General features: G+C 44.8%; 1 protein-coding gene across 3 annotated transcripts in view; it reads left to right on the forward strand.

Moving 5' to 3' along the window:
* Positions 1–13,026, forward strand: part of usp34 (ubiquitin specific peptidase 34) — a 91,825-nt gene that overhangs the window by 75,390 nt on the left and 3,409 nt on the right. For all 3 annotated transcript variants that reach the window (XM_015380951.1, XM_015380952.1, XM_015380954.1), the window contains exons 57-76: positions 572–657; positions 849–1,017; positions 1,956–2,030; positions 2,131–2,282; positions 2,373–2,526; positions 2,627–2,671; positions 2,795–2,899; positions 6,058–6,205; positions 6,382–6,686; positions 6,835–7,164; positions 9,191–9,348; positions 9,427–9,505; positions 9,667–9,793; positions 11,534–11,641; positions 11,750–11,854; positions 11,977–12,101; positions 12,190–12,313; positions 12,391–12,470; positions 12,566–12,706; positions 12,794–12,934. In XM_015380951.1, coding sequence (XP_015236437.1) covers positions 572–657; positions 849–1,017; positions 1,956–2,030; positions 2,131–2,282; positions 2,373–2,526; positions 2,627–2,671; positions 2,795–2,899; positions 6,058–6,205; positions 6,382–6,686; positions 6,835–7,164; positions 9,191–9,348; positions 9,427–9,505; positions 9,667–9,793; positions 11,534–11,641; positions 11,750–11,854; positions 11,977–12,101; positions 12,190–12,313; positions 12,391–12,470; positions 12,566–12,706; positions 12,794–12,934 — 2,757 coding nt within the window. The remainder of the gene's footprint in view (positions 1–571; positions 658–848; positions 1,018–1,955; positions 2,031–2,130; positions 2,283–2,372; positions 2,527–2,626; positions 2,672–2,794; positions 2,900–6,057; positions 6,206–6,381; positions 6,687–6,834; positions 7,165–9,190; positions 9,349–9,426; positions 9,506–9,666; positions 9,794–11,533; positions 11,642–11,749; positions 11,855–11,976; positions 12,102–12,189; positions 12,314–12,390; positions 12,471–12,565; positions 12,707–12,793; positions 12,935–13,026) is intronic.

The following is a 13,026-nucleotide window of genomic DNA, read 5'->3' on the forward strand; positions in this document are numbered from 1 at the left end:
ATGCAAATTAGGCGATGACGTCATTTAGCGACTTTTAGCACAGCCAATAGCTGCTTTCCTTACTGAGGAGTTGGCAACACTGCCTCCTGGAAACAAATACTCACCTCTAAGGGATCAAACTGATTTATTTATTGAATCACAGACAGATCCTCATAAAGGATTAAACCTTCCTGCTGTGGAAAAGATTTTGAACTAATTTCAATTTATTATAGAAATAGACTGAGCCTTTCTATGAATTGGGCCAATTTATCAAATTTTTTTTTCTTCAATATCGGGACCAATACCGATAATGATATTGGATCGGTGCATCTCTAATAACTACTGGCGGGAACAAGAATTCTATCTAGATTTCCTGAGCTGCTGTAAAAGCCTTAAACCATTTGTTTGTTTCCAGTCTAACTGGTAATTAACCCAACTCTCTAGAGGACACATCACTCCTGGTTAAAACCAGTTGTAACCAAAACAGGATTATCCTTATTTCCTTAATAAGAAGTTTAAGATGCTGCAAGAGAGAAATGTGTTTCTAGAGTTAAAAAAAAACAACAACAACAAATCTGTCTTTTTGTTCCAGATGTTCCAGAGGTTGTGTATTCATGTCATCCAGAGACTGAGGCCCGTTCACGCCCACCTCTACCTGCAGCCTGGAATGGAGGACGGGTACGATCCCTCACCCCCTTGACTCTGGATTCTTTAAGCGTCATCGGGTGTTTTAACATTAAATGTTTTTAAAAAGCTCTTTGTTTCTACAACATTAAAGCTCTACAAGTGTATTAACTTTTCTACTCAGTGGTTTCTGGCGTTTCTGATGTCATTTTGTACTGACCAGCTGTGCTGTGCATCCCGTTCAGGTCGGATGACATGGACGGCCCCGTGGAGGACATCGGAAGTCGATCCTGTGTCACTCGGTTTGTCAAGACCCTCCTGTCCATCATGGAGCACGGCGTGAAGCCTCACAGCAAACACCTGACCGAGTACTTCGCCTTTCTCTACGAGTTCGCCAAGATGGGAGAGGAGGAGGTCTGTTTTATTCTAGCCTGTTCTAGCTGTCCAGCCGGATGGCAAATAACTCATCTTCCTCAGGGCAGCTGGTTTAAATCAGTGACTGAATATTTTTTTGAGCTAATTCAGCTATTCAAGCAGGCAAACCTCGTAAAAATAGGAGAATCTGGGTCGACATTTCTAAAGCTGCTTAGATCATAGTTCTGTAATAATGATTTTACGAATCCTTTTAATGGATCCTTTAGTTTGTAAAATGATGGAATTTTACACTACCCTCTGAAAACCCATTTGTGCCGAGCTCTGTTCCTTACAACAGTTTACACTCCACGCTAGCACAGTTCCTCGCCTCCTAGTGGTGATCTATGGTACTACTGCTCTCTAGAGGTAAACAAGCAAACCAACATGGCGGCGCTCGTAACATTCAGGAAGTTTGAGTCAGGCGAAGAAGGCTGCCTTTGGTAAATTTACTTGGGAAGTGGATACGACAAACAATAGTCTACTCAGGTCTTACAGACGCAGAAAGCAATGACAGAAGTTGAGGTTCATCAACCTGCTAAGCAGAATTATCAATGGAAATCTTGTAGCACGGTAGGGAAGCTAGTATTTTTATAAATGTCTTAAATTTCCTGATTACGTAGGCTGACTGTAAGGAGGTGACGCTGTCTGCTCATGCATTCTTTATCTGAGAATCGAGCCAGAACTGAACCGCGCCGAGACCTACTGACGAACTTTAGCGCTGTTCGGTCGTGTCTGGGACGGTCTGGTTCAGTTCTGCGTACATTTACAGTCACCAGTTATCTCGGTTAACGTGCTCAGACCGATCTCGGCACGGTTTCAAAAGGGTAGTGTAAATGGGACTACTAATAGCCAGCTCACAGCAGGAAGAATCGGGTGATTGTGATCCTTTAAAGATCTAAAAGCTCAGTTCCGGGTTTCCTTTCTTCCCGTGTCGACAGAGTCAGTTCCTCTTGTCACTACAAGCCATCTCAATCATGGTGCACTTCTACATGGGGACCAAAGGGCCTGAAAACGTAAGTCTAGAAACAGATAGGTGACGTTTCAATCCTAAGAGAAAATCCACAACAAGCAGGTGATGCTAATGTTGTCTAACGGGGCTGTGCTGTTCCTCAGCCTCAGGTGGAGGTGCTGTCAGAGGAGGAGGCAGAGGAGGAGGACGAAGAGGAGGACATCCTGTCTTTAGCGGAGGAGAAGTACCGTCCGGCTGCTCTGGAGAAAATGATTGCGCTCATCGCTCTGCTGGTGGAGCAGTCTCGCTCTGAGAGGTACGGCTCCCTGCTGCAGATCCGGTGCAGCAGATTTCCTTCTTTTTGGTACGAAGGGATTCACGTCTTTCTGTGAATCTATCCACACAGACACCTGACTCTGTCCCAGAGCGACATGGCGGCTCTGACCGGAGGGAAAGGCTTCCCCTTCCTGTTCCAGCACATCCGAGACGGCATCAACATCAGACAGACCTGCAACCTCATCTTCAGCCTTTGTCGCTATAACAACCGTCTGGCTGAACACGTAGGTTTTTTTTTTTTGTAGAATCAGTTCAGTTTTTGTAGCAGCCATAGTTGTTTTCTTTATTTTAATGATTGAGCAATAATAAATCTTTTCTCCTTAGATTGTGTCGATGCTTTTCACCTCCATCGCCAAACTCACCCCTGAGGTAATGGTTGTTGATAAGGAAGCTCACATTCTCCAAAAATCAAAAAACAGAAGCAGTTTAACCCGATTTCTTTATTTTTATTTTATTACCATCCCGCTTACATCATACCCTGTCTTCCTTCAGGCTGCCAATCCGTTCTTCAAGCTGCTAACAATGTTGATGGAGTTTGCAGGCGGACCCCCGGGGATGCCCTCCTTCGCCTCCTACATCCTCCAGAGAATCTGGGAGGTTTGTAACCCAAATGAGTTTTTATTTGTTCTTTTTATTGTAAAATTTGCTAATTTTCTTTTATTCAACTAACATACTGAACAAACAAAATTAAAAATAAAAATAGAAAGAAACACATTTGACCATGCGTAAAAATAATTAGGTTAAACAGCTTCATGCTCATGTTATAGCTTCCCTTCAATGAAGGTTTTCTGAAAGGTTTTATGGAGAGCCGTTCCCTTAGTTTAAATTATTCAGTTCTAAGCATAAGGAGCCAAAAAAATAAGCTTGACGGCTTGAAGGCCATCAAAATACAACCATCTTTTAAAGTCCTTGAATTTTTCATGTTTTTATTTTAGGTTTATCACACAGTGGCAGCTGTTATCATTATATCATCCACGATTTTCTTTTTTTAAACCAGAATAAATATCTTTAAAGGTTAAGAGGACGATCTTTTATTTCCGGATGGATCATCTAAATAAGTGGTCCTTCTAATTATCAATCATTTTGGTGATATGTTTCCATAAGTCCGTCCTGTATAGCTGGGATCAGCTACGGTTTCAGACAGTCATTGAAGCTCAACTTCTTCACCGCAGTTCTTTGAAAATGGCTGAAAAAGTGTTTACAAACTGTATGAGAAGAAAAGAAAGGCCTCAGATGAGGCAGACATATCCCAGAATGTATCTGGACACCGTTAAGCTTGTATGAGCTATGAGAACAGCACATTTTAAACATATTATTCAAGTGCAGGGGGCGGGTCTTTTAAAAAATCCTCCATAATAGCTTTAAGATCAAAGATCTCTAACAAGAGCCTTCTGACAATAATACAGTTAAAAAGTTATTTACAGAAAAAACAGTCTAATATAAATGATATATGTCGATGAAACCCACTCTTCTAAATCCGTATAAACAGTGGCGTATGGAATCTGTTTGTGCTAAATTGTTTAGAAGATCCTTGAAGGAATAGAAAGACAGCAGTTCATGGTTAAACAGATTCCAGGCTGATTGTGCTGCAAAGTAAATGTTAAGAGTCAATGAACATAAGTCAGCAAAGGTGAGATCAAATGAGGAAGTAGTCTTAGTAATAGTTTAATAAATTAAAGGATGCCTGTGAATCTAATGTTGAAAGGAAAGAGGAAAACGACCAACCTAAGAATACAGGAAGCCATGAGTGAAAGATGTTGAGTTTGTTTTAAAACTCAGAGCTTCATGAAACACGGTGTCTAAAGCATGAAGACACTGAGAAGCAGAATGCATAAACTCTGGATTCTAGTGTTTCCTTTTCGTATCCTACGTTTGCCTAACATCATATGCAGAGCCTTTAATCTTCTTATAGGTGAAGTGATGAGGTAGTAATTCAATTCAATTTTCAATTCAGTTTATTTCTATAGCGCCAAATTAACAACACGTCATCTGAAGGCACTTTACAGTTCAACCAGATCATCCAGTCAAATTGATTCAATTTTCTATCTAAGAAAAACCAGTTGATTGCATCGACTCATTGACTCAAATACAATCCCTCACACTAAGCATGCTTGGAGCGACAGTGGAGAGGAAAAACTCCCTTTTAACAGGAAGAAACCTCCAGCAGAACCAGGCTCAGTGTGAGCGGCCATCTGCTGAGGCTGACTGGGGTTCAAGGAGACAGAAGCAGACATAGAAAAAGCAGCTGTAGAAGGCGGCCCCGTCCAGGAAACACACAGCCAGGCAAACGAGCTCCGAGCCAGCTCACATGTCAGAGGATGAAGAGAGCACATCCAGTTAGTCACAGTCAGGGAAACAGGACTACACTGGAAAACAAGCTGATCTTCAGCCTCTATAAATAAAGGTGTTGATGGCAGCAGCACAGCTGATATTTCTCTCCAGGATGACGTCACAGCCAAACAGGAACAGACGAGGCAAAGCTACTCTGAGGAAAAGCAGAGAGAGCAGAACGTTAGAGATTGAACTAACAGATTCTGCAGAGTGGGAGAATAGAGATAGAAGGAAGCAGAGTGATGAAAAAGGGGTCCCTATGTCCTCCAGCAGTCTAAGCCTATAGCAGCATAACTATAGAGATAGCTCAGGATAACCTGAGCCACCCTAACTATAAGCTTTATCACATCAAATTAGTCATCAAGTTAAAAGTCAGAGGCCCGGAAAATGCATATTTAAGGCGGTATGATTTGCCATCTGTGGCTGTTAAAGGTGCTGTATGAGATCTTGGAAAAACTTTCCAGCAAGATATATCTTTGAACATAAACAACCATGCCTGTCCCTTTAGATGCCCCCACGAAACCACGCCTTTAAAAAAAATGAACGCTTATGCTGTCTGCAGCGCATCGCTGATCTGGGAGCTGGCAGAAAGACGGGCAGCACTGATGATGCAGAGCGCTATGATCACTACTCTGAAACAGTTTATTAACACCTAAAATAACTTAAAATGCCAAAATCTGCCGGTAAAACCTGTTCGCTTTTATTATCCTGGTGCCTCCAGTTTGGATTACCTACATGAAAAACGCCTTCTAGCCGCCATGGCAAACCGCGAGGAGGCGACCGGGCCATAGGCTGCTGTTGAATTGGATTCCTAGTGACATAGCAGCGCCAATGTACGGGGGTCTGAGCGGCAGGATGGTAATCTGGAGGAACTGAATGCACTGAAGAGTTCCTTTTCAGGTGGACTTTCTCTCTTCAAAATAGATTCAAACAACTTCAGATTGAGCAGCGGCCATGGCGTTTAGTAAATGGTGCAGCATGCTGTTAGGCAGGAGGAGGAAAGGAAGCAAATGCACAAATAAAAAATGCAGAAGAAGAGAAGTTCTCGATTTTACGATTTAGCTAAATTTCAAGTCGTGGACTTTAAAAAAACATGAACGAATCGAATTTATTCGATTTATCGTCCAGCCCTATTTTTTATTACATTTATTTGATACTAAATTCTTTTATAAGCAATGCAGACGTCCAAAAAATTGACTCAAATCTATATGGTTTCAAAACCAAAACAATGAGGTTCAATAAATACATCTTTGTGTTTATTTCACATCTTCCAAGGAGTTAACAGCCCGATTTGTCGAGATGCATAAAGATATACATTAATGTCTGGCTTCTGGCGGACGCTTGTTTTTCTTTAATGTTGTTAAGAAAGTGTGTTTAAAAACCAGCGTGAGGGACTGATGTTTGTCCCCTTGGCTTCCTGACAGGTCATCGAGTACAACCCGTCCCAGTGTCTGGACTGGCTGGCTGTCCAAACTCCCAGGAACAAACTGGCCCACAGCTGGGTGCTGCAGAACATGGAGAGCTGGGTGGAGCGTTTCCTTCTGGCACACAACTACCCTCGAGTTCGCACATGTGAGAAAGCTGCTGCGTTAATCAAAGCAGAAAATCAGATGATTAAAGCTGTCGGAGCAGAACCACACCTGCTCTTTAAAACATAACGGAACCCCAGCAGCCTCTCAGAGACGCTGAAGCTGTTTAATCCTGCAGTTAAGCTGAAGTTTAACAGAATCTCTCCGTCTTCCCTGCAGCCGCCGCGTACCTCCTGGTCTCTCTCATCCCCAGCAACTCCTTCCGCCAGATGTTCCGCTCCACGCGCTCCCTCCACCTGCCCACCCGTGAGCTGCCGCTGTCTCCCGACACCACCTTGGTGCTGCATCAGGTCTACAACCTGCTGCTGGGACTGCTGGGTCGGGCCAAGCTGTATGTGGACGCCAGCGTTCACGGCACCACCAAGCTGGTGCAGTATTTCAGCTTCATGACCTACTGCCTCATCTCCAAGACTGAGAAGCTCATGTTCTCCGGTTACTTCATGGATCTGTGGAACCTCTTCCAGGTACGGCCATGTTGGTTTTCCTCTAGCAGGACATCTGGTCTGCTGTGGAAATTAATCAAAACCCAAAATTCCTTTGATATCTTTTAATGAACGTGAGATATGCTTTAGTCATGTCGTTTTTTTTTCCTTCCATTCTCTGCTTTTCCAGCCGAAGCTGTCGGAGCCAGCCATCGCCACCAACCACAACAAGCAGGCGCTGCTGTCCTTCTGGTACAACGTGTGCGTGGACTGTCCTGAGAACGTCAGGCTGGTGGTTCAGAACCCGGTAGTCACCAAGAACATCGCCTTCAACTACATTTTGGCCGACCACGACGACCAGGAGGTGGTGCTGTTTAACCGAGGCATGCTGCCAGCCTACTACGGCATCCTGCGGATGTGCTGCGAGCAGTCGCCCGCCTTCACCCGCCAACTGGCGTCGCACCAGAACATCCAGTGGGCCTTCAAGAACCTGACGCCGCACGCCAGCCAGTATCCAGGGGTGAGTAGATGGAAAATAATCCTTCAGTTTTATTGGGGGGAAAATCTACTGAGTTCAGTTTTGTGGTGCAGTGGTTAGCGCACACAACCCACGTATGGGGGCTTTAGTCCTCGACGCGGTCGACCTGGGTTCAAACCCGGCCTGTGGTCCTTTCCAGCTGTCTCTGCAGCATGTCATGACTCTCATACCCCCTTTCCTGTTCGCCTACTGTCCAAAAAAGCACCACTAGTGCTATAAAAACAAAAAAAAGGTATGGCTGGGACTGTAACATGTTAATTTTCTTCAATTCTATAGATTTTAATTCGTAACAGTTAATTGTTTTGTATGCATGCTAAAATCCTGAGTGGGAACATTGTTAGCTAGTGTTTCTTTCACGGCCATAAATATGTTGATGATATTCAAGCTTGTAGCAGCCAGGGTGCGGCAAAAAATTCTCTTACCGGCCCACGTCTGACCAGATAACAAGCGTCAGAGCAAACATAGTGAGTCAGAAAAACTAGATGGCTCCCTGGTGAAAGAGTTGCCTCAGTGCTAGCTGTTGCGTTAATAGTAGCATGTTGAATGAAGCTCTGAAAGGAGATGCAGAGTGCTGCTTTCTTGAATGTGGAGAAAACAAAGGAGACCATCGTCAACTTCAGGAAGAACACATCACAGACACGTTTTGCCAGCAGTGCACATCGCAGATACCCTCACCTGGACTGTAAACACCACCTCACTGGTCAAAAGGGCACAAAAGCGCATGTACTTCCTGTGGAGGATGAGGAGAGCCCACCTGCCCCCACCAATCCTCACCACCGTCTCCAGAAGCACCATAGAGAGTGTTCTGACCAGCTGTCTCACTGTGTGGTGTGGAGGCTGCAGCGCCTCAGACTGGAAGAATGTGAGAACAGCAGAGAGGATCATGGGGGCTCCTCTTCCCTCCATATAAGACATTTCATCCCAGCGCTGCGTGTCCCGAGCCCGTGGCATCATCAATGACCCCAATGATCAATAGTAGTGTTGGAGCGCATGTAGCGATCTTTCCCAACCATAAAAGCACAATCTTTTAAAGGTGGTTAAACATAAATACTGCTCTCCGCATCATCTTCTGCCATGGTTGTTGTTTTTCGTGACGCTTCTTAATAGCAAGACCCAGAATAGCGACCTTTGTCGGGTCTTAATGGCGTTCAGGTCGGATGAAAGCGACCTGGTCATTCAGACACAGGTCGCATTTGAAAAGATTCGTATCGGATTCAGAACCACATGGCCAAGTTGCCTGGGTCACTTTAGAAAAAAATCAGATCTTTGTTGTTCAGACTGGCATGAAAAGATCAGATCCAGGTCGCATTTAGCCAAAAAAATCGGATTAGGGTCACTTCAGTCTGCAGTGTGAACGTAGCCTTAGTTGATCAAACTATGCCAAGCACTCTGTTAAACTGGCATCAGAAACACCAGCAGAGGAGTCTGATTGGAGCAGAATAGTACTAGCAGTAGACATGCTGGTCTGCCAAGCTGTTGCTGTAATAAGTGCCTTAAAACCTGACATTATTCAATGAAAAGAATCGTAATCAATTGAATATAAACGTGAGCTGAGTGTGTCGCTCATTCCTCTCGGGGTGAACGTCGCTCTCGTTCATTACTAAAAAACTGATCCGTTCACTTCACCGTTAACTAAAAATAGAAAAGTATTCAGCGAACGTCCTTCACTGATCGCTCTCACAACACTTCAATCAGATAACTACGGATATGATGCAAAAACTGACTGACTCGCTCTGTTTTTTAAAATAATTTTGTAGTACGTGAAACATTCTAAGCTGTTGAGACTGTCTGGTTTTATAAACCGCTGATTTGTAGTTGGAGTGAAGCTGCCTGATTTATTATATTTATATATAAAACTATTAAAATATCTTTAGATGCTTCTGTTTTGTCTTATAGCTCAGATTCAAACACAATCTGGTTTATTTTGATCACTTAAAAGTCACGATTTGATGGAAGCAGGAAAGGTCAAAGCCACTCTGAGCGTCTGAGCGTGTGCTGCCCCCTGCAGGCGGTGGAGGAGCTCTTCAACTTGATGCAGCTTTTCGTGGCGCAGCGGCCTGACATGAAGGAGGAGGAGCTGGAGGACATCAAACAGTTTAAGAAGACCACCATCAGCTGCTACCTGCGCTGCCTGGACGGACGCTCCTGCTGGACCACCCTCATCAGGTCTGCCCTCACTCACACGCCGTCCAGTCGGAGTAAAGAGGCTCATCTTCTGAATCCTTTTCCTGCTTCTCTTTTCAGTGCCTTCAGAGTTCTGCTGGAGAACGACGAGGACAGACTCCTGGTTGTGTTCAACAGAGGCCTCATCCTCATGACGGAGGTAGGCTGAGGACCACCTTAACTCTACATCTGTTGGCGTTTTAAATTTCCACCCTTTAGAACAGAGACTAATCTCCTAAAGCCGGGCTTATCATGACAAAGAACCGGTTTACTCTGCTTGTGTCAGAAACAGTGATGTGTTTTTGTTTCCCCTCCCTTCAGTCCTTCAACACGCTGCACATGATGTACCACGAGGCCACGGCGTGCCACGTGACCGGAGACCTGGTGGAGCTGCTCTCCATCTTCCTGTCCGTCCTGAAGTCCACCCGGCCGTACCTGCAACGCAAAGGTCAGACCTCCTCCCAGTTTACACTGCTGGCTACAGCAGCTTCCAGCAGAACATTCCAACTGGTTCTGGTGGAGCCGGGTCCAAGTTTCTGTCAGAGCTGTTGACGTAGAGGAGGAGTCAGAATAAATTTCTCCTTCTATTACCCCATTTACACTACCCTTGAAAAACCGATCCATGCCGAGACCGGTCCAAGCTCGGATCAGTTAACCAGGAGGAGCTCGGTTCGACAACTGTTTACACATCACACTATCTCGGTTCCTCGCCTCCTAGTGACGATCTGCGGTATTACTGCCAGTATTGAAGGAAGAAATCAAGCAGTTGGTGGCGGTAATGCACCAAAAGCTGTTTGCCAACCGCCATAAAACACAAGAAGAAGAAGACGAAGAAGGAGGGAATCAAGCAGATCAAAATGGCGGCACCCGTCACATTCAGAAAGTTATGCTTGATTGTTATTGCTGTACTTCGGCTTTTGAAGCCATTATTGAAATCAGAGAACCGAGAACCGAGCCCACCTCTGCAACTGGTCTGCAGTTATCTCGGTCCGGTTGTGTCTAGCTTGGTTCACTTCAGTTTGCTTTCCATTAACACACCATAAGTTATCTCAGTTACTGAGCTCGGCACGGTTTTTCAAGGGTAGCGTAAATGGGGTATATGCCTGATTTATTCGTCGTCTTAGGATACATCTGTAATTATTATTGTAAACATCTGTATTTGTAGAAAAATAACATCTCTGATCTCTTATGAGCACAACCAGAACTTCAGCTAAACATCAAATTTTATAAACAATCAATTTACTCAGCATTTTTTGTTTAATTTTTATTATTTTCTTAATTTAAGAAAAAGATTAATAATTGAAACGCACACAACTAGCATGATTAGACAGTCAGGCGTGCCAGCAGTATTTTTTTTTTGTACTTTTTCATTAAGAAATGTAGATCCTTACCTCAGCTGAAACATCAAAGCAGCTCATGTCCCTAAATCCAAAAGGATCAGAGCTATAAGGCATTTAGGCTTCTTGCTATCAGCTAAAGTTAACTATATGTCAGCTCAGTCCTTTTAAGCCGGGCATACGCTCTACGATTTTTTGCCCTCTTCGGACGGATTCTCCAGTCGTGCGAGAATTTTTTTTAAAAAACAGACAAGACATCAGTCTGAAGAAGAAAACCAAAAGGTATCAAACAAAGACATGGCAGACGCAGACAGCTCATCTGAGGAAGAGGCATATAAATATCGTTATTGCCTCACAAACCAAATCCCATGCCACAAACTTGTGTACCCTCAGAAAAATGAATCTATTCAGCCAAACCAAATGTCTCAGTAAAAAACACCTGCATTGCCATGAGGAAACTTTTAAAACCAGCAACCACTCCGTGTCAACGCAAGGGAAATTGAACCGCAGGAAAACAAATGGATGAACCACCCGGTCTGCAGGATCAACCTCAAACTCAAGTGGAAGAGATTAAAAAAAATAGAGAACATTTTTTCAGCCGCCTTTCAGCCTTATTGTGTGTCCTGCGTTGTGTAGGGTACAGGTGTAGCGAGGCGTGTGTATTTGTAAAGTTACAGGAAGCCATTTTCTGCTTTTTAATTCAAGACAAGTTTCCTCTGAATAGTTTCCACCTGATCAGATTTTTGAACTTCTCTCTATATTGTTGATCAGCCGGCTGTTTCTGACCCACTTGTGTGTTTTGGGGAGTAATGAATTGAGAGTAGATCTGATTTCTCTCCTGGTTCTATCAGATGTGAAGCAGGCTCTGATCCAGTGGCAGGAGAGGATCGACTTCGCACACAAGCTTCTGACTCTCCTAAACTCCTACAGCCCCCCCGAGCTGCGGAACATCTGCCTCGGTAACCTTCAGTCACTCTTCCATCTTTCTTTCAGCTGATATTTAAAAATCAATCTGTTTTTATAGTGATGGTTTCTATATTTACGTTTCTGTCCCTTTATTTCTCCAGATGTTCTGAAGGAACTGGTGCTCCTGAGTCCACATGACTTCCTGCACACCCTGGTGCCGTTCCTGCAGCACAACCATTGCACCTACCATCACAGCAACATCCCCAGTGAGTTGCTTTTTTATTTTGTTTAGATTTCTAAACATTTTAAACTTATCAGCCCTTCTGTGCTTTTATTTTTATGTCGATTATAAATGATAATGTTGCGTAACTCTCTTCCTGCGTCGCAGTGTCTTTTGGCCCCTACCTGCCCTGCCGAGAGAACATCAAGCTGATGGGGGCCAAAAACAACATCCGGCCTCCCAGACCGGAGCTCAACATGTGTCTGCTGCCCTCGTTGGTGGAGAGCAGCAAGGTACGCCTGCCTCCGCTGTTGCATCACTTCCTGTCCCATCGCAGCTTCTTGCTGGCAGTGATCTGTAGGTTTGCTCTGTGTCCCTCAGGGTAAAGACGAGGTGTACGACAGGATGCTGCTGGACTACTTCCTGTCCTACCATCAGTTCATCCACCTCTTGTGTCGCGTCGCCATCAACTGCGAGAAGTTTACCGACACGCTCGTCAAACTGAGTACGCGGGGGGTGGCTATAACGCTGGTAAATATGCCCCTGTGGATGCGTCTAACCCTGGTGTTTTCTTCCTGTCAGGCGTGCTGATAGCGTATGAAGGACTCCCTCTTCATCTTGCACTCTTCCCCAAACTGTGGACAGAACTGTGTCAGTCACAGGTACCCTGATGCGTCCGTCTGAACACGCCTGCCAGCCTTTATTGTCATCCTAGTTCACTCCAGCAAACATGAATGAATCTTTCTGCTTTTTTCAGTCTGTTATGGCTAAAACCTGCGTGAAACTGCTGTGTGAAGACCCCGCCTTCAGCGAGTACATCAAATGCATCCTGATGGACGAGAGGACGTTTCTCAACAACAACGTGGTCTACTCCTTCCTCACCTGTTTCCTACCCAAGGTGCAGCACAGCCGCCTGCGGTTACCTGTAGGCCCCACAGCAGCTCTGTGAAACAGTCTGACATGGAGACCCTCTGTGTGTCTGTAGATCCAGGTGCTCTCTGCTCCCAGCTGCTCCAACCTGATCAGCGTTCTGGAGACGAACCTGCTGACGGAACAAAGCAACCTTCAGCCTGAGCTGGCAGTTCATCGCGTGGAGCTGAACAAGACCAGCAGCCTCCTCAATGCTGTATGAACCTCAACTCATCACAGCTGCTCCTTCCTTCCTTCCTTCCTTCCTTCCTTCCTTCCTTCCTTCCTTCCTTCCTTCCTTCCTTCCTT

The sequence above is a fragment of the Cyprinodon variegatus genome, unplaced genomic scaffold (assembly GCF_000732505.1).
Source record: "Cyprinodon variegatus isolate N-32 unplaced genomic scaffold, C_variegatus-1.0 Scaffold225, whole genome shotgun sequence".
Lineage (NCBI taxonomy): Eukaryota > Metazoa > Chordata > Actinopteri > Cyprinodontiformes > Cyprinodontidae > Cyprinodon > Cyprinodon variegatus.